Source organism: Pelobates fuscus, chromosome 6 (genome assembly GCF_036172605.1).
Source record: "Pelobates fuscus isolate aPelFus1 chromosome 6, aPelFus1.pri, whole genome shotgun sequence".
Lineage (NCBI taxonomy): Eukaryota > Metazoa > Chordata > Amphibia > Anura > Pelobatidae > Pelobates > Pelobates fuscus.
Window position 1 is genome coordinate 32,689,942 of NC_086322.1, and position 26,018 is coordinate 32,715,959.

The 26,018-nt window shown below is 45.3% G+C and overlaps 1 protein-coding gene across 2 annotated transcripts in view; it reads left to right on the plus strand.

The window, feature by feature from the left end:
* The first annotated feature begins 245 nt into the window (after positions 1-245).
* Positions 246-26,018, plus strand: part of ATRN (attractin) — a 178,922-nt gene continuing 153,149 nt past the window's right edge. Inside the window, exons 1-2 of one of the 2 annotated variants that reach the window (XM_063457594.1) lie at positions 246-468; positions 25,036-25,119. In XM_063457594.1, the coding sequence (XP_063313664.1) occupies positions 275-468; positions 25,036-25,119 (278 nt within the window). In that variant the 5' untranslated portion in view covers positions 246-274. Of the gene's footprint in view, positions 469-18,794; positions 18,822-25,035; positions 25,120-26,018 lie in introns of those variants that run through there. The other variant, XM_063457595.1, reaches the window with a different exon arrangement.

The following is a 26,018-nucleotide window of genomic DNA, read 5'->3' on the forward strand; positions in this document are numbered from 1 at the left end:
GCTGCGTTCCACCTGTAACACAGAGTCATGACCCCGCCCACTTGCTGGCAGGCTCGCTCACACAGGACTCGCCCATCTCCTGGCAGGCGCGGTACAGGCTAGCCCCGCCCATCTCCTGGCAGACTCTGTGCCTCCTGTCCCCGCCCCCTCCTGGCAGGCCGCAGCCTTGGCCCCGCCCCGCTGTGAGCCCCGGTGACGCCATCCGTGCAGGACGAGTTCCGGAGAGCGGCGGGGGCAGTGACAGGCTGCGGATAACACGGCGGAGTATCGAGCCATGGCTGGCCGCGGGCTGGGAGTGCTGGGAGTGGCGGCCGCCCTGCTCGGGATCCTGCAGCTCTGCCCGGCCGCCGCGGGCAAGGAGTGCGACAAGCCCTGTGTGTACGGAGAGTGCCAGCCGGGGAGCGACAAGTGTGTGTGCGACCCGGGCTGGACCGGAGACCAGTGCCAGCACTGCGGGGGGCGCTTCCTGTGAGTACCCCGGGGAATAGGGGGAGAAGGGGGGACACAGGGAGAGAGAGGGGGGGGGGACACAGAGAGAGAGGGGGGGACACTGTGAGGGAGAGAGGGGGGCACAGAGAGGGAGGGAGAGAGGGGGGACACTGTGAGAGAGGGGGGACACTGTGAGAGAGGGGGGACACTGTGAGAGAGGGGGGACACTGTGAGAGAGGGGGGACACTGTGTGAGAGAGGGGGGACACTGTGTGTGAGAGAGGGGGGACACTGTGTGTGAGAGAGGGGGGACACTGTGTGTGAGAGAGGGGGGACACTGTGTGTGAGAGAGGGGGGACACTGTGTGTGAGAGAGGGGGGACACTGTGTGTGAGAGAGGGGGGACACTGTGTGTGAGAGAGGGGGGGACACTGTGTGTGAGAGAGGGGGGGACACTGTGTGAGAGAGGGGGGGACACTGTGTGTGAGAGAGGGGGGGACACTGTGTGTGAGAGAGGGGGGGACACTGTGTGTGAGAGAGGGGGGGACACTGTGTGTGAGAGAGGGGGGGACACTGTGTGTGAGAGAGGGGGGGACACTGTGTGTGAGAGAGGGGGGGACACTGTGTGTGAGAGAGGGGGGGACACTGTGTGTGAGAGAGGGGACACTGTGTGTGAGAGAGGGACACTGAGAGAGAGGGAAACTGTGAGAGAGGGACACTGTGAGAGAGATGGGGACACTGAGAGAGATGGGGACACTGTGAGAGAGATGGGGACACTGTGAGAGAGAGAGGGGGGACACTGTGAGAGAGAGAGGGGGGACACTGTGAGAGAGAGAGAGAGGGGGGGACACTGTGAGAGAGAGAGAGGGGGGGACACTGTGAGAGAGAGGGGGGGGGACACTGTGAGAGAGAGAGAGGGGGGGACACTGAGAGAGAGAGAGGGGGGGACACTGAGAGAGAGAGAGGGGGGACACTGAGAGAGAGAGAGAGGGGGGCACTGTGAGAGAGAGAGAGAGGGGGGGGCACTGTGAGAGAGAGAGAGGGGGGGACACTGTGAGAGAGAGAGAGGGGGGGACACTGTGAGAGAGAGAGAGGGGGGGACACTGTGAGAGAGAGAGAGGGGGGCACACTGTGTGAGAGAGAGAGAGAGGGGGGACACTGTGTGAGAGAGAGAGAGGGGGCACACTGTGTGAGAGAGAGAGAGGGGGCACACTGTGTGAGAGAGAGAGAGGGGGGACACTGTGAGAGAGGGGGGGACACTGTGAGAGAGGGGGGGACACTGTGAGAGAGGGGGGACACTGTGAGAGAGGGGGGGGACACTGTGAGAGAGGGGGGGGACACTGTGAGAGAGGGGGGGGACACTGTGAGAGAGGGGGGGGACACTGTGAGAGAGGGGGGGACACTGTGAGAGGGGGGGCACTGTGAGAGAGGGGGGCACTGTGAGAGAGGGGGGGGCACTGTGAGAGAGGGGGGCACTGTGAGAGAGGGGGGCACTGTGAGAGAGGGGGGCACTGTGAGAGAGGGGGGGGCACTGTGAGAGAGGGGGGGTCACTGTGAGAGAGGGGGGTCACTGTGAGAGAGGGGGGGAGACTGTGAGAGAGGGGGGAACACTGTGAGAGAGGGGGGGACAATGTGAGAGAGGGGGGGACAATGTGAGAGAGGGGGGGGGACACTGTGAGAGAGGGGGGGGCACTGTGAGAGAGGGGGGACACAGAGAGAGAGGGGGGACACAGAGAGAGAGGGGGTTCACTGTGAGAGAGAGGGGGTTCACTGTGAGAGAGAGGGGGTTCACTGTGAGAGAGAGGGGGTTCACTGTGAGAGAGAGAGGGGGGGGTCACTGTGAGAGAGAGAGGGGGGGGTCACTGTGAGAGAGAGAGAGGGGGGGTCACTGTGAGAGAGAGAGGGGGGGGTCACTGTGAGAGAGAGAGGGGGGGTCACTGTGAGAGAGAGGGGGGGTCACTGTGAGAGAGAGGGGGGGTCACTGTGAGAGAGAGGGGGGGGACACTGTGAGAGAGAGGGGGGGACACTGTGAGAGAGGGGGGGACACTGTGAGAGAGGGGGGGGCACTGTGAGAGAGGGGGGGGCACTGTGAGAGAGGGGGGGGCACTGTGAGAGAGAGGGGGGGACACTGTGAGAGAGAGAGAGGGGGGGGACACTGTGAGAGAGAGAGAGGGGGGACACTGTGAGAGAGGGAGGGGGGACACTGAGAGAGAGGGGGGGCACTGAGAGAGAGAGAGAGAGGGGGGAGACACTGTGAGAGAGAGAGAGGGGGGAGACACTGTGAGAGAGAGAGAGGGGGGAGACACTGTGAGAGAGAGAGGGGGGAGACACTGTGAGAGAGAGAGGGGGGAGACACTGTGAGAGAGAGAGGGGGGAGACACTGTGAGAGAGAGAGGGGGGAGACACTGTGAGAGAGAGAGAGGGGGGAGACACTGTGAGAGAGAGAGAGGGGGGAGACACTGTGAGAGAGAGAGAGAGAGAGAGAGGGGGGAGACACTGTGAGAGAGGGGGAGACACTGTGAGAGAGGGGGGGACACTGTGAGAGAGGGGGGCACACTGTGTGAGAGAGAGGGGGGGCACACTGTGTGAGAGAGGGGGGCACACTGTGTGAGAGAGGGGGGCACACTGTGTGAGAGGGGGGGGGCACACTGTGTGAGCAAGGGGGGGCACACTGTGTGAGAGAGAGAGAGGGGGGGCACACTGTGAGAGAGAGAGAGGGGGGCACACTGTGAGAGAGAGAGAGAGGGGGGCACACTGTGTGAGAGAGAGAGAGGGGGGGCACACTGTGAGAGAGAGAGAGGGGGGCACACTGTGAGAGAGAGAGAGAGGGGGGCACACTGTGTGTGAGAGAGAGGGGGGGCACACTGTGTGTGAGAGAGAGGGGGGGCACACTGTGTGAGAGAGAGAGGGGGGCACACTGTGTGTGAGAGAGAGAGGGGGGCACACTGTGTGTGAGAGAGAGAGGGGGGCACACTGTGTGTGTGAGAGAGAGGGGGGCACACTGTGTGTGAGAGAGAGAGAGGGGGGCACACTGTGTGTGAGAGAGAGAGAGGGGGGCACACTGTGTGTGAGAGAGAGAGAGGGGGGCACACTGTGTGTGAGAGAGAGAGAGGGGGGCACACTGTGTGTGAGAGAGAGAGAGGGGGGACACTGTGTGTGAGAGAGAGAGAGGGGGGCACACTGTGTGTGAGAGAGAGAGAGGGGGGCACACTGTGTGTGAGAGAGAGAGAGGGGCACACTGTGTGTGAGAGAGAGAGGGGCACACTGTGTGTGAGAGAGAGGGGGGCACACTGTGTGTGAGAGAGAGGGGGGCACACTGTGTGTGAGAGAGAGGGGGGCACACTGTGTGTGAGAGAGAGAGGGGGGCACACTGTGTGTGAGAGAGAGAGGGGGGCACACTGTGTGTGTGTGAGAGAGAGAGGGGGGCACACTGTGTGTGTGTGAGAGAGAGAGGGGGGCACACTGTGTGTGTGTGAGAGAGAGAGGGGGGCACACTGTGTGTGTGTGAGAGAGAGAGGGGGGCACACTGTGTGTGTGTGAGAGAGAGAGGGGGGCACACTGTGTGTGTGTGAGAGAGAGAGGGGGGCACACTGTGTGTGTGTGAGAGAGAGAGGGGGGCACACTGTGTGTGTGTGAGAGAGAGAGGGGGGCACACTGTGTGTGTGTGTGTGAGAGAGAGAGGGGGCACACTGTGTGTGAGAGAGAGAGGGGGGCACACTGTGTGTGAGAGAGAGAGGGGGGCACACTGTGTGTGAGAGAGAGAGGGGGGCACACTGTGTGTGTGAGAGAGAGAGGGGGGCACACTGTGTGTGTGAGTGAGAGAGGGGGGCACACTGTGTGTGTGAGAGAGAGAGGGGGCACACTGTGTGTGAGAGAGAGAGGGGGGCACACTGTGTGTGAGAGAGAGAGAGGGGGGCACACTGTGTGTGTGAGAGAGAGAGGGGGGCACACTGTGTGTGTGAGAGAGAGAGGGGGGCACACTGTGTGTGTGAGAGAGAGAGGGGGGCACACTGTGTGTGTGAGAGAGAGAGGGGGGCACACTGTGTGTGTGAGAGAGAGAGGGGGGCACACTGTGTGTGTGTGAGAGAGAGAGGGGGGCACACTGTGTGTGTGTGAGAGAGAGAGGGGGGCACACTGTGTGTGTGTGAGAGAGAGAGGGGGGCACACTGTGTGTGTGTGAGAGAGAGAGGGGGGCACACTGTGTGTGTGTGAGAGAGAGAGGGGGGCACACTGTGTGTGAGAGAGAGGGGGGCACACTGTGTGTGAGAGAGAGGGGGGGCACACTGTGTGTGAGAGAGAGGGGGGGCACACTGTGTGTGAGAGAGAGGGGGGGCACACTGTGAGAGAGAGAGGGGGGGCACACTGTGTGAGAGGGAGAGGGGGGTCAGAGGGGGTGGGGCAGAGAGAGGAGGACACTGGGAGAGAGGGGGGACACTGTGACAGGCGGTGATAGAGAGGGGGAGGAGGCCCTGAATGAAGGGGTGATAGAGAGAGGGGGACCCTGCAAGGGGCGGGTGATAGGGGGGGGACAGGGACGGAAGGACCCTGCGAAGGGTTTGAGGGCTGACAGAAAGGGTATTCTGTGTATGAGGTAGGATAGATTCACAGGTAGATATTACATAGGAATGGGAATCAGAGAAGTCCCTGTGTGGGATGAGGGCACTATACAGGACAGACACCCAGTGAAGGTGTAAAGCAGGAGACATGGGGCAGTTACCAGAAGGAATCAGAGGGGGGGACCCTGAGACCAGAAAGAAAAAGGATAACTAGTATATGTGGGTCCACAATCCTCCAAATATCATCATTTTTTTTTCACTGCACATTGCACAAAAAGATGCCTGTTTGTGTTGTTTTTGATGAGTAAGTTGCCCTTCCCTTTGCTGCATTCCCCCCCAAACTAGCTTGTCTCTACGTTGCCTTATATCTGTTGATTGCAATGGAATTACCAAGCAGTCTGACTTTAACTAGCCAACTGTAGTGCTTATGGTCCCAGTAGACCTCTAGTGCCATTTCACAGTAAGCAGTCAAATGTAGTTAAACGTTTCATGTTTTTAACACTTACTGGGACATCTGGGCACTTCTGACAAAGACCTCTTAGCAGGTCGAAATGTTGCGTGTCCTTTTGTTCCATTAAAACACCTCGAGTGCCTGGAGAATCGGTGCTGGTTTAACACTTACTGGGACATCTGGGCACTTTGGATTTCCCCGATAACATTAAAGCAAAAGTTCTCATTCAGATTTTGCAATATCGATTTTGTTTTTCTTCAATTAGGGCATCAATCATTGGCTGCGTGACACAAACTGATTGACTACTTAACTTAGGATATTGTGCTCACGATCCTCAGGCTTTCCCTTTAAAACAGGAGGTTGTAATCTTTGGCTGATAGTGAAAGCTGATGTGGTCATCCAGTGAATATGCATAATGGTTCTAAAGAATTCTATGAATAAGGAGATCATTTTTAGAATCCAATTTGTAGTTTATAGTGAACTGTGTTTACATGGCTCAGAAATAATGTGGCCTTCCATTTGTTGTTTGTGTAAGTTGTAGAATTTGGTGAATACACAAAGCATGCTTCTTTATTCTTTTTCCCCTATCTTGAACTTGTGTGTTGCGTTTTTAACTGCTGAAATTTAATTCACTACCCTTAAATGTTTAACTAGGTCCCAATTCAGAGGACCTTTGCATGCTCCTGTGAATAAAACATGTTGCGTTTACTGAACCGCTCTTAGTTTTCCCAGCTCTGGACCTATTTTTGATCCTGTAGGTGATATTCTTAGAGATGAGATCTGATAGAGGTAATAGACTATATAGTATCCATTTTGAGCTGAACCAATCAATTTGGATTATTTAGCTTTGTTTATCATTGTTCTTCAAAAACAGTGGCCAGAAGTAAAATAGGGAATATTTCTATAGAAAGGCATAGAAGAATAGGTAAGATTTAAAAGAACACTCTAGGCACGTAACCACTACAGCCCAAACACTTAAACACTCCAGACTCCTAAAATACATCCGCTTCCTTAAAAGCATTATATGTGAAGTGTGTCATTTTTTCATTTTGCAAAAAGTGCATATTTCAGTAGAAATTGGTGATGTCGCGAACACGAAATTTTCGGTTCGCGAACGGAAACTTCCGCAAACGTTCGCGAACCAGGCGAACCGCCGTTGACTTCAATGGGCAGGCGAATTTTAAAACCCACAGGGACTCTTTCTGGCCACAAAAGTGATGGAAAAGTTGTTTCAAGGGGACTAACACCTGGACTGTGGCATGTTGGAGGGGGATCCATGGCAAAACTCCCATGGAAAATTACACAGTTGATGCAGAGTCTGGTTTCAATCCATAAAGGGTAGAAATCACCTAACATTCCTAAATCACAATGAATATGGATTGACACCTGACATATTGACACCTTGACATATGGATTGACACCTGTCTTCAGAGCCCCTGATACACTGTTCCCCCTACATAGGGTCACTTGGCAGATATGGATTGACACCTATCCTAAGGATCCCTGATACACACGGACACAGAGCAGAATAAGGACTGTTCCCCCTACATAGGGTCACTTGGCAGATATGGATTGACACCTATCCTAAGGATCCCTGATACACACGGACACAGAGCAGAATAGGGACTGTTCCCCCTACATAGGGTCACTTGGCAGATATGGATTGACACCTATCCTAAGGATCCCTGATACACACTGACACAGAGCAGAATAGGGACTGTTCCCCCTACATAGGGTCACTATGTGCCTTTTTTTGGTTTGGTTTTTGAAGCCACAGTGCAGCACCAGAGGGCCGAAAAATTAGGCATGTACACATGCCTGAAAAATTAGGTATGGTTGCAGCCGCTGCTGTAGCAGTGGCCATAAAAATTGATGTTTGTTTCCCAGGCAGAAAGTGCCCTAAAACATTGCGGCTTGAACCCTAGTTGGTGGCGGATAAGTCACGCAAGTCAACAGGCATTCAGAGCTAAAATACAGCAGCGTGTGGACCATTTTTAGCCCAAGGCAGCTCATCTCATCAGGCCTTTTTTAGTCGAATGTATCGCTCACTGTCAGTCCCTTCGGGATCCATCCCTCATTCATCTTAATAAAGGTGAGGTAATCTAGACTTTTTTTACCTAGGCGACTTCTCTTCTCAGTGACAATACCTCCTGCTGCACTGAAGGCCCTTTCTGACAGGACACTTGAAGCGGGGCAGGGCAGAAGTTCTATCGCAAATTGGGATAGCTCAGGCCACAGGTCAAGCCTGCACACCCAGTAGTCAAGGGGTTCATCGCTCCTCAGAGTGTCGATATCTGCAGTTAAGGCGAGGTAGTCTGCTACCTGTCGGTCGAGTCGCTCTCTGAGGGTGGATCCCGAAGGGCTGTGGCGATGCGTAGGACTTAAAAAGCTCCGCATGTCTTCCATCAACAACACGTCTTTAAAGCGTCCTGTTCTTGCCGGCGTGGTCGTGGGAGGAAGAGGAGGATGACTTCCACCTCTTCCCCTGTTAGATTCCCGTTGTGCTGTGACATCACCCTTATACGCTGTGTAAAGCATACTTTTTAATTTATTTTGCAAATGCTGCATCCTTTCCGACTTGTTGTAATTCGGTAACATTTCCGCCACTTTCTGCTTATACCGGGGGTCTAGTAGCGTGGACACCCAGTACAGGTCGTTCTCCTTCAGCCCTTTTATACAAGGGTCCCTCAACAGGCACGACAGCATGAAAGACCCCATTTGCACAAGGTTGGATGCCGAGCTACTCATTTCCCGTTCATCCTCCTCAGTGATGTCAATGAAGGTATGTTCTTCCCCTCAGCCACGTACAACACCACGGGTACCAGATAGGTGACTTGAGCACCCTGGGATGCCTGTTGTGGTTGGTCTTCCTCCTCCTCCTCAAAGCCACATTCCTCCTCTGACTCCTCTTCCTCACAATCCTCTTCCAGCGTTGCCGCAGGTCCAGCAAGCGATGCTGATAAGGCTGTTTCTGGTGGTGATGGTGACTCTTCCTCTTCCTCTTCACGCTCATCTACGGCCTGATCCAGCACTTTTCGCAGGGCACGCTCCAGGAAGAAAACAAATGGTATGATGTCGCTGATGGTGCCTTCGGTGCGACTGACTAGGTTTGTCACCTCCTCAAAAGGACGCATGAGCGTCCAGTAACGTGGCAAACAAATTCCCAGCTCCCCAGAGGCTGTCCTAGCACCCCGGTCATACAAATATTCATTAACGGCTTTTTCATGTTGGAGCAGGCGGTCGAACATTAGGAGTGTTTGAATTCCAACGTGTCGGGCTGTCGCAAATCAAGCGCCTCACTGGCATGTTGTCTCGCCGCTGGATATCCGCAAAGTGCGCCATGGCCGTGTAGGAACGCCTGAAATGGCCACACACCTTCCTGGCCTGCTTCAGGACGTCCTGTAAGCCTGTGTACTTATGCACAAAGCGTTGTACGATCAGATTACACACATGTGCCATGCACGGCACATGTCTCAACTTGCCCAACTTCAATGCCGCCAACAAATTTTTGCCGTTGTCACAAACCACTTTGCCGATATCCAGTTGCTGCGGAGTCAGCCACTTTTCCACCTGTGCATTCAGGGCGGACAGGACTGCTTGTCCGGTGTGACTCTCTGCTTTTAAGCAAGTCAAACCCAAGACGGCGTGACACTGTCGTATCCGGGATGTGGAATAGTACCTGGGGAGCTGGGGGGGTGCCGTTGATGTGGAGCAAGACGCAGCAGCAGAAGAGGACTCAGCCGAGGAGGTTATGGAAGAGGATGGAGTAGGAGGAGTAGAGGAGGTGGCAGCAGGACTGCCTGCAAGTCGTGGCGGTGTCACCAACTCCTCTGCAATGCCACGCATTCCTTGCTTGGCAGCCGTCAGCAGGTTTACCCAATGCGCACAGTGTAGTTGATATACCTGCCCTGACCATGCTTTGCAGACCAGGTATCAGTGGTCAGATGGACCCTTTCCCCAACACTGTGTGCCAGACATGCCATTACTTCCTTTTGCACAATCGAGTACAGGTTGGGGATTGCCTTTTGTGAAAATAAATTTCGGCCGGGTACCTTCCACTGCGGTGTCCCAATAGCTACAAATATTTGGAACGCCTCAGACTCAACCAGATTGTATGGTAAAAGCTGGCGGGCTAATAGTTCGGACAAGCCAGGTGTCAGACGCTGGGCAAGGGGGTGACTTTCTGACCTTGGCTTCTTACGCTCAAACATGTCCTTGACAGACACGTGACTGTGGGCAGATGAGCGGGAACTGCTCAAGGCGGTAGACGGATTGGCGGATGGTTGAGAGGAGGCAAGGAGGACAGCAGTGGTTGACGTGGCTGAAGATGCTGGACCAGGAGGAGGATGGCGGCTTAGAGTTTGCGTGCTGCTTATACTCATGTGTTGATCCCATAGGCGTTTGTGATGTGCGATCATGTGCCTACGCAAAGCAGTTGTACCTAGGTGGGTGTTGGATTTCCCACGACTCAGTTTCTTTTGGCACAGGTTGCAAATGGCATCGCTGTTGTCAGAGGCAGACGCACAAAAAAAATTCCACACTGCTGAGCTCTGCAATGACGGCATTCTGGTGGTGGACACAGCATGCGTTGATTGGCGTGCTGTCGGGCTGACCCCGGGTGCCGATGCATGCTGTCTGACTGTGCCACTAGCTCCTTGAGACTACCTCCCCCTGCTTCCAACTCGTCTCCTCCTCCTCTCTGTCTCCCCATCTGAACTTTCGTCCTGTTCTTCTTCTTGCCGAGCGGGCACCCACGTGACATCCATGGACGCATCGTCATCATCAACCGCTTCACTTGTATCTGACAACTCAGCAAAGGAAGCAGCAGCAGCGGGTACAACATCATCATCACACCGTACGCCCATGTGTGTAATGCTGCCTGCCTGAGACATATCCCTGTTATCTACATCCTCTGGCAATAATGGTTGCGCATCACTCATTTCTTCAAACGGATGTGTGAATAACTCCTCTGATATACCAAGTGAAGCGGCTGTGGTGCTAGTTTTGGTGGCAGGTAGGTGAGTGGTATCTTGAAAGGTGCCCGAAGCTAAGCTGGAGGAGGATGGTGCGTCAAGGTTCCGAGCGGAAGCTGTGGAAGATTGGGTGTCCTGTGTTAGCCAGTCAACTATGTCCTCAGAACTTTTAAAGTTCATGGTACGTGGCCTCTGAAAACTGGGCATTATTCTAGGGCCAAAGGGAATCACAGCACCACGACCACGATGGCCCCTGTGGCGTGGCCTGCCTCTGCCTGCCATTTTTTTTTGGATTAGTGGTACTATGCGTGCAAGCTACTGTGAGACCAGATATAAGTGGCAATGTGCACTGGCAGAGGTTGGCAGAGTACACACTGTAGGCCTGACAGATGTCAAGGGCAGTGTTTCAATGATTGATAGGGAGCTTAGATGGAGCTGCTCAATTACAAGATGGAGAAATATATAGCATATGGATTTCTGTATGTAATTATATATTTTTTAAACCTCACAAACACATATACCATATATAAATATATTTTTAAATAAAAAAACGGAAGAAGTAAAAATAGTAATATCCCTTGATAGTGATGAAATACTGGTTCTCCTTTACCTGCAAGCAAGTCATTACTGATTTTGCTAAATTTAGTGTTATTGATTAAACCTGTAATTATTTTAAAATTTACAAGAAAAATTACAATTCTCTTGACATGGCGTTCTGTCCTTGCACCAACTCCCCCTGTGCACTTGGATCCTTTTTCAATATTCAGATTAGATGATTGACATTATATATACGCAAATCCCATGCACCACCTTTGAGACAATGGATCATTCCGTCGTTAAGGAAAACTATATTTCTAATGCTTTAGATTTCTAGATAACCTTCACAACACCTAAAATAAAGTGGTTAGGTACATCTAAACCAGTGGCAAGAGGGTCTCCTTGCCGCAGCTCCACCATTATTGAGAAGTAGGGAGCATGCATGGTATTAACTGCACCTGCATTGCCTCTAATAGCAAATCCCAGAAACTCAGAGAAGACTCATATATCCTTAGACGATTCACGTCTGTCTTACAGCTACTGGAGTCTGCACTTTTATAAAGAAAGATAGATTGGGTTAAGTTGAAGGTCTTTAGGGGTTTTGAGTGTTTCACATCACATATTTTGATTAATTCCCTTTTTATTTAATTCCTCTGTTCCCCTTTCCATTTAAAACATTTGGAAATGCTTCTCAACATCAAGTCCTTTAAATTATTGTTTCATCCCTTCATGTATCTTGACATTGTACAGCGCTATGGAATGTGATGGCGCTATATAAATAATAATAAAATAATAATATAGTTTCTTCATGGCTGACTCAGTGATTCTCTCACAGAGTCACAATTTGCTCTGCACCTTGGTCTGTCAAACCCCTGGTTCCTCGTACGTTCTCTGCACTTTTTTTTCCTTTACTGGTAAGCCATCCAATATCTTTGTGAAGCATTTCACTGGGGAAACTCGAACTTTTTGGCTCCAGCTGTCCCCTCTTACCAGATAATATAAATGTATATCTCATTTCCTCAAGTCTTCAATAGTTGAACATTTTTAGCCTTCCTATTGTATCTTCAGTGCTGACTCAGACGGGTAAAACTGTATGTAAGTGAAAGCCGTTAGGACAGAGGATTTCCCTTGCAAGCATGCTCCCTGCTCTGCCTGCAACGGTAGAAGCACACTGTCTGTTGCCAGTGTGCAATATGTGCTTAAAGGACCACTAAAGGCCCCCAGACCACTTCAGCTTAATGAAGTGGTCTGGGTGCCAGGTCCATCTAGGGTTAACCATAGAGAAACTGCTATGTTTACATTTGGGTTAATCCAGCCTCTAGTGGCTGTCTCATTGACAGCCGCTAGAGGTGCTTCCGCGCTTCTCACTGTGGTTTTCACAGTGAGAAGACACCAGCGTCCATAGGGGGCCATGAGGGTGTGGGGGGGAGGAGGAGGGGGAGCGGGAGGGACCTATTAACACTATAGTGCCAGGAAATCGTGTTTGTTTTTCTGTCACTATAGTGGTCCTTTTAGACAGACCTCTTTTATGGACAGAAATCCTCTTGTTTTCCAGCCTATGTATCCCCCCGTGTTGTCATCGTCTGAGTTGCCATCTTGGAGTTTCCAAGATAGTGGCTCCTGGAAATGGCTTCTTGTGCCCTTACAGTATATCGAGTGTCTAAACAGACAGTCGATAGAGGTGACTCTGCCAAAAGTAACACCTCGCTGGGAGGGGGTGAATAAGAACTTACATTGACAAAGGACGTGAAGCTTGGCCAAAGCACCTCCTCCACCCTTTGTCAACTTCTGTCAACCTGCTGATTATACACAAGGAAAGGTAGTCCTGAATTTTCCTTATGTATAACTTCAAACATTTTATTTAAAAAAACAAATGAATATGGGACTGCCCTTGGAGGCAGTAGGATTTGGAGATGGCAAAACCAAACCATGACATATCTGCTTTAATGTAGGTAGCAGAACTGTTACATTAAACCAAAGTTTAGAACCTCGGTTACTGTAGCATATGTCGATTAACTTCCTTTAAAATATATATATTTTTTTTATTATTTTTTTTTTTTTTATAACTACTGTAGGAGTAAATAAAAGTGTTAACCTTTGACTAGATTTCACAAGAGAAATCAGCTGAAAGCGAAGGACAGTGACCATTATTTTGAATCCTGTTTTTTTTGGTTCCATACCCAAGGGCTCTCGTAAATAAACTATGTATCCAAACAGAGCCACACCGTGGGAGGTTTTCGGACGTGTTTAGTGACAGAAACTTTTGATATATTTGTATTGTAAAGTGCAATAGAATGTACTTGGTTTTAGTTTTTGTAAAAGAAAGTACATACGCATAAGGACTTTGAACCCATGCTGCCTTTAACAGATAAAGCGCTGTAAACAGCCACCATTATAAAACCTTTTATTTCCTCTTCTGATGTATTTATGACTATTCTTACCAAGGTCCTACAAAGGTTGGCAAAGATTGTACCGATTTGGGGTTGGAGGCCACTGGTTAACAAGCATGCATACATTCTCTCTGCCAACGAATATACAGTTCTATTGTTTGTTTGTTTATTTTTTTTACAAGAATCAATGTACAGAGTAAATGTATTGTGTACGTGTTATTTCTGATCTGATTTTGTATTTAGCATTCAGAAATACAGTTAATGGTATTCATTTTATCAAATAGCAAGGAGATGCTTGTTAAAAACTCCGAACTGAATGTGTGCTGCTATTTTTAGTCATTATTAGGCGTGTTTTTGTGAAAGTGTGTATTGATATTTTCTCACTTCAAATATGATCTGGGTTACATCTGTTATTACCTAATATAACAGTAAACTTTTTATCAGCCTTGTAAGTATGAAAGACTATGTGACCCTGCCGGATATAGAATCCCAACCCGCGATGCTCTCTTTCTCAAGTTTGTGACCGCTCAGGGAGATGAGGCCACATTGACTTCAGTCGTACTTTGCCTTTGCTGCATCAATTAACATGGAAGTTTATTTCTTCAATAGTCCTGTATGTATAGAGTCTATTACACTTTGTTAAAATGTAATAAATGTACATTGGGGGCTATTGTGAGATCGGCCTGAAATTCTATTAATTATGTAGTGTTAGAACCCCAATATGTAGGAAAAGATGCTCTTTCAAAATAAAAAACACTCACCTGAAAAAGATCTGAAAATCTCGCAAAATGCCCTATAAAATGTTGTTCAGGAAAAGTAGTAATCTTTTGTATTTAAAGGGCACTTGCCCAAAACTAGTATCAACTTTCATTTATACATCGTGATAGCAGTGTAGCTAACAAATGTATAGATTGAGAGGAGAAACCCCATTTAAAAATAGTTTTTTTCTTCCACCTGTCGATCAATATAGGCCGTGCCAAGGAATTAAGGAGCGCCAAATAGACTGTCAGTCAGTCCTTCAGCACAGGATAGGGAGTATAGGAACAGAGTGACTAATGTCAATCTATTCAGACACCAGAAACAAACATTGCTAGTGGGGAAAACCCCCCACAAATGACTTAAAGAGGAGCGAGGACGGACCAGAGTTGGGTGTTACAGAAGTGTAACACCCACCTCTATAATGTGATAACGGCAGGGCAGGTGACGGTCCGGTAAGGGGCGACAGGTTCCTAAAGTGCCCAAAGACCTCTCTGTCATACACTGTGATTATCATATATTGTCAAAACATGTTTCTGCATAAACCATTGACATTCAGCTGTCAATTTACATAACAATATTAAGAACATTGAAAACATTTTTGTAACATTGTTTTTCTCTACCTCTTCCTGCTGTATTTAAGGGCATTATGATTAATTATGATTGGTTTACTTATGGTAGAGGTTAAATACAGTGGTGTCGATTTTCTGCATTTTGTTTTATTTTTCCCGCCTTGCAAATCAATCAGTTGACCATAATATCACATATTCTGGAAATTGATGGTTCCCCTTTAATTGCCGATATGGTTTGAGGAATAGATTTTCGAATCAACCCCCACACGAACATTCTACTTTCCTTTTTAGCCAATGTTCATTGCTTAGTGACGTCATTTCTTTTATAGTGTTAGTACTTCCTTGTATTTTACTGGAACTGAGATGTATAATTTGTTTTATACAAACTTGCTTATTTGAGCAGAGCAGACGTTGAAATGAATGTGCTACTCAAGCATTGTGGATAAAGGACATACTCTCTTTGTATGTGGATTTTTTTTTTACGCCCCCCAACAAATACATATTTGTTAATTATAAGTTAGAAGTAAATACAATTGTTAGTGAAAGTTCCTCTTTCAAGACCATTTACAACGGCATATAAAGTTTATTGGTTCTGAAGTGGACAAAGCCTGTTGTTTAAATGGTATTTAACTTTACTTGATGATACTAGGATTACCCTCTCAGTTAGTGTAATAGAAAGGTTAATGCTGAGTTAAAGGAACACTATAGGGTCAGGCATACAAACCTGCATGCCTGAACCTATAGTGTTAAAACATGCTAGTTCCCTTGCCCCTGTAAATAACTAGAAAACTCAACTTATTTGTTTTATTTAAGGATTGTGTAGGGATAAAAAAAAAAAATCTATAGTAGGCTTAATACAATGAAAACATGCATGCATTTAACTGCACATTATTTTATCTGGGTATATCTAAAACCCCTTGCAAAAGCTACAGAACTGTTCTCAGCAGCCTATGCAAACCCTCCCCTTCTAGCCCAGCCCAGACTTTCTGTGGCTGGCCAATCCCAGACTTCCTAATGCAGCTCAATGAGAAGTCTTTGCAAGGCAGGTGCTCTGAGCAATTACCTGCTTTTTGACTTAAGCTCCACTGAGCTAAACAAACCTGGAAGAGAGATGGAGATTATTGTACATGCATGGTAAAATGCTGTGATGGATTGAGATGAAGTGGTTTGGGTGCCTATAGAATCCATTACATTAAAGTTGTTCACTGTGTGTACATACGGTTGCAGAATTAAAAGGGTTCTATAGCATTTGTATTCCTAACACTATTGTGCCCCGTGAACAGAAGTTTTTTTATGCATCATATGATGAAAAGTTTCTATTGAAGTAGAGAACAATTCCCTTTAAAGAAAATCAAGTTAGATTTAGTTGTTAGGCAGAATATCTGGCATTATTTTTCCATCTATCATGCAAGTGTAGATCTTTTTAGTTCTTGAGCTCTTTAGTATTGAGTCCCACAGGGAGCTGTGTTGTACATTCTAGATATCCTCTGTGGATTATAGTTAACACCACAGACGTACCAATTCTGGATTTAAATCCATGCGTCTGCTGCACTCTAAAATAAGCAGCTGAGTGTGGGATTATTTTACTCCTTGTCACTTCAATTCATTCAGCACAATGGATGTAGTGCAAATGGAAACAACATATTTTAAATATTGGTAACGTTGGTAGTAACTTATGTGGGATTTCAAACCTAAATGTTTACAATTATGAATGAGAATTTGTCCCACCATTAGCACAATCATATAAGAAAAAGAAGCAAAATAAAGGTCTGTATTATTTTTAAAGATAACAAAGCATTTCTAGACCAGGCCAGATTTATGCAAATAGTTAAAGCATTAATGGAAAAAAAAATATATATATATATATATATATATATATATATATATATATATATGTATGTGTATGTTTTCAATTTCAAAAGCAAAACCCGTGCCAACCCATAAATATGTATTTCAGAATTCCACATTGTGGCTTCTGCAGATAATGTGGTATCACCCCATTTTGTGCTGGGTATTGTCCTGATTTAATGCTTCTTGTGAGAATGAATCTTACAGGCGGCTATCCACGAGATGGACTTATTTGATAAGATTGGCATGAACTGCACATTTGCCCACACTATTGCCTGGTTGAGTACCGCCCTTATCTTGGCCATGTCTCTGTGTTTGGTAACCTGCACTTTAACCTCTAAAGCTGATAGGGATTAAATAATTGTGTTCTGTGAAGAGGCGACAGAGTGCACAGCTCTGATTAGGGAATGCGAGTACCTACAGGCATACTTCCAGCACGATGCCTAAAGTTCTAAAGACTGCGTTGGCATGCTGTCAGTAGGCATTAAGTATTGACACATGTGAGATGCAAGATTATATATTGTGGCTGTCTGAGAACAAGTGAGTTCAGGCCACGGGAAAGAAAAAGGCTAATATCTCAAAAACAAACTCCTGTATTGCCAAAAAACTTCAGGCACTGAATCTTTGCACCATAGCCACTTCAGCAATCTCAAGGAAACAATGCTACTTGGCTTCCCTAAGAGAAATCTAAATAACCAATTTACATGATGTCTATGTAGCCTGCTGATGGTCTTCCATGTTGTTCTATGTCTTAATACAACAAATACTATTCTCTGTCTATGCAACCTATGCAGTATCTGGAATTTCTTCTTTAACGCAAATAGTAAAATTCTGATATTTCTCTGAAAACGAAATGTTCCATTTCCTGAGTGACCCTGTAGAAATCCTCGTTCTGACTGTACATGGACAGTTAATCTGTGTACTTCAAAGCTGACAAGATAGATGATATTCACGCTTCCCAGGGCTTGAAACATGAGTAGCTAAGGTAATAGCCCTTAAAGGAACGCTTCATCTCAAATTTAAACACCCATGTTATGCATCACATGAACTGGACACAAAAAATAAAATAAAATAAAAGAACACTATAGTATTCGGAATACAAACCTTCTTCAAAAGAAAGCATTGAATCAGTGCTTTCCTATGGGGGTTTCTATGTCACATGAGAGTATTGACAGCCACTAGAATTACACTTAAAGGGTTACTCCAACCCTTTTGAGGTTGCAGGGGGAGACCTTTACTGTGTAAGATGCTCTATTAGGCACTATGCAGTCCTCCCTCCGTTTGCAGTATTACCTGCAGAAAATTAGTTTTACTTACCTGGAATCCAGCACCGGGTGCAACTCCTGGCACTGACATCCACACCCCCTCCGACGTCACAGGGGCCTCAGAGCCCATGTTAGGATTGCGACGGAGTTATTATTATTTTACTTCAGTGGAGGTAGTTGGAGGCAGTGCACTGTGTAGGGAGTGAAGGAGAAGCAATTGCAAATGCTCTCCCTGCAAAAGGGAAAATGTTTGTCTGTTGTTCTGACGTTCTTACAAATGGCACGTGTGCTGGCTGTGCAACTATTCCCCAGCTCACAATAACTCCGTATGGGCAGTGTATATGGTGGTTGGAGTAACCCTTTAACCCTGCAGTGTTTTACATTGTAGGGCTAAGAGGACAGGGTACTGCTCCTAGAGCTCCTAGAGCTCTTCAACAAAGTAAAATGGTCTGGGTGACCATAGTGTCCCTTTAACCTCTATATATGATATTTTTTTTTTCCAATAAAGATTCCATCTTTATCAAGAACTCAAGTGATTGTACCATTTTGACTGTTCTAATGGTATATTGTAATCACCGTCCCCTGTAATATGCAATTTTTATAATTATTACAGTGTAACTTGTTCTCTGCTTTCCAACACAATGACATGGAGCTGATCTTGCTGCACATACTGTCTTATAAATTTTATTTTCCATGCTCCGCTCCTTAGTTTGGAGAAGATGCTAATTTAAAAAGATTGTAAGTCATCAGATCTGAACATCGCAGCAACAAGGGATCGCATCACATCTGCAGGTTTAATGGTGCTTTGCGTGCTATAAAAGGGTTTAATGTACTTGCCAGTCTCTGCAGAATTCTTCCTCGAAGACAGTTCGGTTCTGTTTTTAGAACTCTGCTCTCTAGAATCCCTTTAAAGTACTTGAGCGCATTGCTATGTTTATTTACGTGGTGCTCTAAAACAATTGATTTTTTTCCCCTCTGCCTTTCTAGATGTTTTTTTTTTTTGTTCGATGTAGATATTGCTATATCCTTTATTCCATGCTGTTCAGGTAAGAATATCTACCTGTTTTAGAATACAAACCATTTGTTTATAAAATTGTCCTGCACTGCTTCTGGAGAGTGTTTAACTCTTTAAATGGTTATTATAAGCACCATGACCACTTCTGTGATTTGAAGTGGTCCTGGTGACTGGTGTCTGTATGTGTAGCGCTGTGCTATGAAATAGCATAATTTAGAGTGTTGTTAGCCCTGGAACTAGAGTTTCAGACAAGCTGATGCCAATTCCGTGCAATTTTCGTTGCACAGAATTGCAGTTGTTTGCTGAGAGCCGTCAGCTGAAACTCTCCAGCAGTATCCAGTATAAAGGGACACTATGGGCACCCAGACTGTTTCACCTGATTGAAGTGGTCTGGGTGCATTTCCCCTGTCTGTGTAACCTTGCAATGTAAAAGCTTCCCGGTCCCTAACTGAGTTTATCAAACAATGTTTGACATGCTCACGCTTTGAATGAGAACGGCTAATGTCTTCAGATTCTCCATAGGAGAGCATTGATTCAGTGCTTTCTTCCGGGGAAGCTTCTAATGCACTTGCATAGCGTTGGGTCCCACCATCGCTGTGATATCGCGTAAGGGAGCCACCGTGCTGGAAAGAGGTACGTTAAAGTTTTTTTTAACCGAACAGGGGTGGGGGGGACCGATGGACCTATTATGTTTGATACAGGACTCTATAGCATTAGGAAAGTTTATATCCTGAACACTATAGCGTTCCTTTAACAAAATATTTACAGTGAAAATGCTTTTCAGTATTCACTTTTTAAACTTCTGTTTTAGTAGAAACAATGTGGAACAATCTTTCTTAGCCTGGCTTCCCATACTGTAATCCAAAATGCTTTGTAAATTCAGAACTTTTTGTGATCACGCTAAGCTTTCTCCCCATTGGGGCTGCATTTCTGTCTATATATGCAGGCTTCCAGAATATATATTCGCTATAAACACAGTATATTATGCAGTAGGACTGCCGTGAATGGACCTGCCAGCCACAAGTGTGATTATCATAATGTTCCCTTAGTGTAAAAAATATTTATTATATAAAGTGCCTGTGTAAAACCTGGCTAATATATAGAGCTGTAATCCTGGCCTCCTCTGCGCGACTGATTTGCTACCAATGCTTGCCTCTGAATCCCAGAATGCTCCTGTTACAATCGCATTGAAGAAAGAATCCTGGGATTTGGGCTGAGAACTATGAAGATTTGTACAGCATCACACCGTTTACACGGACTGTTTTTATTTGAAATCAAGACTACCGTATGATCCTTTTATTTTTCAAAAAAAAAAATCAATTGAAGTTCTTGTTTTAGATATGAGCATTGTTCATTTCACTTTAATAGTACATGTTTATTTTTTTGTGGACATATAAACGTTAGTTTGTCAGTTCTGCGTCATACATGAAACTATTTAGTGTGCAGTAAGATTAATCACTAACCTTTTGTGTTTGGGTGTTGGTATTCTATAGTCTTGTATGTTTTGTACATAGCTTTTTTTTTTTTTCATGAACCCTATTTGCCATTTATATAACACTCCTGTAATGCGCAGTATTAATGCAGCTCTGTCACGGTCTGTTTGCTAAGACCCCCTCCCCCCCGTTAATGACTGCTCCGCTGGGTGTCTGAGGGCTGTGGGAGGGAGCAGAAAGTGAGTTTTATTTACCTGAACATGTCCCTCATGGATGCAGCTATGGCCTTCCTTGTGTTCCTCGCTCTTAAGCTGCCAAAAGCCCACGTCATGGGCATCTGTAAGTGTGCAACAGTGAGAAGACTTTGGAATTCTCCATAAACAGAGCTTTTTGCCAGAGCTGTAGAAAGGTAGTTCCATCTTATTGTCAAGTTCTCTGTCAATACTCCCTACTTTGTTTTAGTCTATCTCTTGACTGCGTCATAATTTCAGTGAAATTCCAACACCGTTAATGTGAGTATTTCATAAAGACTTTATCTTTATGAAACACTAATTTGGTGGATGGGGATGACAGAGCCACTTTAAATCTTCTTTAAATTTCAACTTTTGTGTGTGTGTGTGTGTGTGTGTTTTGCAGTGTTTGTGGTGTTTGACATAATTTGGTCTTGTATTTGCAATATTTCTGGAAGCAGGAAGTTTGTTTAGCTTAATGAAAATATAGAACTTTAAAATGACTGAACCAGATAAAAGTAACACGGAACAAGCTATTTTTTTTTTTTTCCCTGTATTTTTCAGTTGTAAACATTTTGTTATGTATCTGGTATTTCGTGACCCTAGCGGCTGTAGGCATGAGGTATGCAACCTTTTGTTTGTGAATCTTTGTAAATTTGTTGCACACTCTGTCAAGCAATCCTGCCTCAGGCAGGTACAGTCCATTAAAAGCCCATGTGACCTGTATCAATTAGGACGTTAAACGGTCTCCGTGTGTGACGGGTAAGGTTTCCTCTTCAGGGAGTACTGAGTTACCTTGTTGCTTGAATTATTTGGCTCCCAATCGTTACTTTATTTTTTCTTTCTTCTATTGGAGGTGTTGGGACATTAAATACCCAGTCAACATCTACTCAAACTCTGCGGATTTACAGTTTGCTTTTGACAAATGTCTGGAAAGACTGAAATTTAAAAAAATAAAGGCAATATAGATTACATTACTGCTAACTGTTATTTATATTACAGGCTAATGTGTTTTGATGGCGGTTCTAATAACCTGTCCTTAATAAGTACCAGGATTTTAGGGGGAAATACGAATAGTCCGTTTAAGTTAAAATTAATTTTAGAATATTCAGTTGCATTAAGGTAACACTTCAAGTACCATAACCACTACAATGCGCTGTATTTGTTTTGGTCCCAGGGGCGATCTGGTACCATCCTATTGTAAGGTGTCAGACTGTTTTAGAACAGTTTGACTTGTTACTTGGGGTCAGCTGGTTAAGTCTGTCTCAATGACAAAGTTGAGCCTTAGATAGCTGATTTGTAAAAACCTGCTACTGTGCTATTTTTAGCGTGTGTTGTGTTTGTTTGGATTTAACTTGCTAACATTCAGTGTTTGGTGAATAACACTGAATGTGTGTATTAATGGGAATTTAAAGTTAGTTTCATTCTTTAGGCCAGACTAGCTGCAGGCCTGTCCAACCTGCGGCTCCCCAGATGTTGCTGAACTACAACTCCCATGATTCTTTAAATGAAACAGATGGCCAGGGAATCATAGGAGTTGTAGTTCAGCAACATCTGGGGGGCCGCAGGTTGGGAGAGCCCTGAGCTAAACTATAAACAAGGCCTGATTTGGAGATGTGGGTTTAAAAGAAAAATAAATTTGGGGGGCTAAAACGTTAATGATTACATTTGGATTTGCTTTGTATTGCTACCGTTCACACTTTAGTGATTAACCCTGACACCTTTTCAGATATCAAGTGAATGCCGGCAATGGTGACCTTCAAGAATTTTGAAAGTGAATGTTGGGTATTTAATGCACTTATAATAGGAATTATAAATAATCTCCCTTCTACTTGGATAAAATAGCTGCATGGTCATAACTGGGCTGCTTTGTACTTATTTCCCTGTAAGTTCACACGGAGGACCACTGTCTAGTGAAGAGGTTATGTTCTGAGCCAATCACAATGGGAGAGCATTGGATTGGCTAAGATTGTCAAGGGGGTAGATCCAGCACAAGCCAAACACAACCCTGGCCAAATAGCATCTCCTTGAATCAAAGCATTTCTATAAGTAAAGTTCAGTGTCTCCATGCAGAGGGTGGAGACACTGAATGGCAGTGCTGCACACTATGCAGAACTGCTCCAGGAAGCACCCTTGGCAGCCATCTGAGGAGTGGCCAGTGGAGGTATCCCTAGGCTGTAATGTAAACACTGCTTTTTCTCTGAAAACACAATGTTTACTGCAAAAAGCCTTAAAGGAACAATATAGGGTCAGGAACACAAACATGTATTCCTACCCCTATAGGGCAAAACCCACCATTTAGGTGTCTTACACCCTCCCTCCCCCCGGTGACATCATCAACTGCAGCTTTTTAGCCAATCCAATGCTTTCCCACGCCATTTTGGCAAGTCAGCACCTCCTCATAGAGATGCATTGAACCAATGCATCTCCATGAGTAGAATTCAGTGTCCCCATGCAGAACGTGGAGAAGACCCAGAACGGCAGAGCTACCTACTGTGTAGCACTGAGCCAGGAAGCACCTCAAGAGTCCCTATGGGCCAATGTAAACACTGCCTTTTCTATGGCATGAAAATGCCTGCCTATAATGATTATACTCAACAGAACAACTACATTAAGCTGTAGCTGTTCTGGTGACTATAATGTCACTTTAAGGGAATAATCGGAACTAAAGTCTGCAGAAATTTGGTACAAGTTGTGCATTCATTTGATAAGTACACACAACCCCAGATTGAAAAAGCTCTGCAACTTTGTCGTTTCCCCATACCCTGGGTTTTCAGCAATCATTTTTTCATTTAAAAAAAAAACAAAACAAAAAAAACCTTTGCACTTACCTTTATTTGCATTAGATATATCAGTTAATTGACTGAGGGTATCCGCGGGTAAGTGTCAAACTGTTCAATAGCGTGAGATGGCATCAGGCTCCTGGCACTATAACCACTACAGCTTCCACTGGCTCTTATATTATTAATTATAGAAAGGTGTTGTAGACCTATGTGTAAGTATGAAATATTTCAAATAAGACGCCTATAATTCTTTTTTGCATAGTGTGAATTGGACTTGGGACAACTGATTGTAAGTTTAAAGAAACTTGCCTTGCTTAAAGGACCACTATATTCACCCAGACCACTTAAGCTCAATGAAGTGGTCTGGGTGCCAGGTCCCTCAGGTTTTAACCCTTCAGAAGTAAACATAGCAGTTTCAGAGAAACTGTTTACATTGCAGGGTTAATCCAGCCTCTAGTGGCGGTCTTCCTGACAGGCGTTAGAGGCGCTTCCCTGACGCTCAATGCGAAAATCGCATTGAGCATGCACAACGTCCATAGGAAAGCATTGAGAAATGCTTTCCTATGGGTGTTTTTAAAGCACCAGCGGCTCTGGCCGCACATTTGCATTCGGCTCCACTCGGGAGCTGACGTCAGAGGGGGAGGAGAGTTCACCAGCGCCAATGGAGCCTGGTGCTGGATAAAGGTAAGTGGCGCCCAGTGGGAAGGGCGCCCTGAGGTTGGGGGGACCCTAAGGATTGTATAGTGTCAAGAAAACGAGTTTGTTTTCCTGACACTATAGTGATCCTTTAATGTTTTCTCAGGGTTTTGTAGTGAATTAAAAACTGGATTCCAAATTTGGTCTTATAGCTGAGTAGCAAAAAATAAAATAAAAAAAATCTTCGCTCTAGTCAAGGCTAGGCTATTTTAGCCTGATTTTTGCCTCTTTCAGTTTTGTAAAATAGCAAGAGCCTTTGGTGTAGTGTTTAGAGGCAATGAGGCATTACATTAGTTTCTTATAGGTAGAGAGCACACACCCCACCACCACCACCACCCTTTATGACTTCCTTAGAAAGCTATCAGGGGAGAAGGGTTGACAAACATTTCTGACTGTTCTTTTTCAGTGACAATCATTTGCATGGTTTATGTTAAAGCAAATTTCTCTTTTAATCTATTATATTGACATGCTTTGTGTTATGAAGTTTACATTTAACCCTTCCTAGATATTGTATAATTCCACAGACAGGAGTTAGCTCCCTTTTTATTTTGGTCTCTCCAATGTTCTTTCTGACACAGTTTCTCTGTCCAAGCACTGCTTCACCGCCGTCCCATTTTAATAAGAATACAAGTGAAACTCTGACTTTGATCTCCCCCCCCCCCCCCCCTTACTTTTACTACTGAGTAGCTCTAACTGGCAATTACTCGACTCCAATGAAACCTTTTATTGTGTGGCTTGACAGATTTCCGTAGTTGCAATGAGTGTGTAGCATATGAGTGTCCAAGTTTAACAAGATTTCGTAAGACGGTGCATCGGGCTTTAACTACGCATTCCACAAACTCTTGTCTATAGAAGCAAAGATTTCACTCTAAAACCTGCTACAGCTTAGTAAACATCAGCCCAAATGTGTTTGAAAATGTAGAGCTAAATGGCTATGGAAAGAAGCGGTTTTCCTTTTATGTATTATGTTGTTTATGTTTATAAATTATTACCATACAGATTGTAACTTCATTCTTAACGTTTCTTTTTCAGTGTGTTTTTTAACTTTATCTAGTCCAATGTTTAATTCCTTTATTTTTATTTTTTTTCTTGTGCATTTTCAGGTTAACAGGACCCTCTGGATTCGTAACTGATGGACCGGGAAACTATAAATATAAAACAAAATGTACCTGGCTCATTGAAGGACGGTGAGTGTTTTTAAAGATGCTATCTTTTTTTTTTTTTTTAATGCAGTTTTTGTATAGTAAATGGGCATGAGTAATAAAAGGTGCTCTCATAATTACTATATTTTTGTTTTCTTTTAACTTTAAGTCACTTTGAGTTTATAAAGTCATTGTGAAAAACTTTAGTCCCAGGCGAAAGTATTTCCCCAATAAGTGGATTAATCTCACAATAGCTAGCATTAGATTGGTAGGAATGGACCTGCCCAAAGTATGGTACATTGACGTTGTGGCAGGCTTATGCAATATATTATCATATTCTTTAAAACTCTTTTGGGGTTTGCTCACTTTATTGGGTTGACAAGGTCTGTAATGCCTGTCTTGGCACATTTCAGCCAAAGGTGTAGGACTCTAAGTCAGAATCAAATAAAATCGGAGAAACCTACAAATAGAAATGAAAATGGTTGATTTGTAAAAAACAAAAAAAAGCTTCATCTTTCATCATGATGATCAGACAATGAACAAACTCGTAAAGACCTCTTATTGCAAAATACTGCAGTCAGAACACTATTATTAGATTGATCACCTCAGGGCTCCAATCTCAACAAAACTGAAACTGTACAGGATAATCTGAGCAGGGGAAAACAAAGGGCATCCACAATCTATGCAACTCCTGCAGGGCGTTTGGAGGAGTTTACCACAGGAGTACTTAAAAAGCAAAAAAAAAGAACAATTTGCAGTCAAACTATCGATTTTGTTTCAGGTTGACATTCTGCGGGTGTCCATATTAAAAAAATAAAAAATGCTGGGTTTAAAAATATATATATTTGTGTTATGTTAACAATACAAACAAATGGGTCTACAGCTGATAGTAAAAATAAATAAATACATATAACCATTTGTGGCTACGGGAAGTTAAAGGAGCA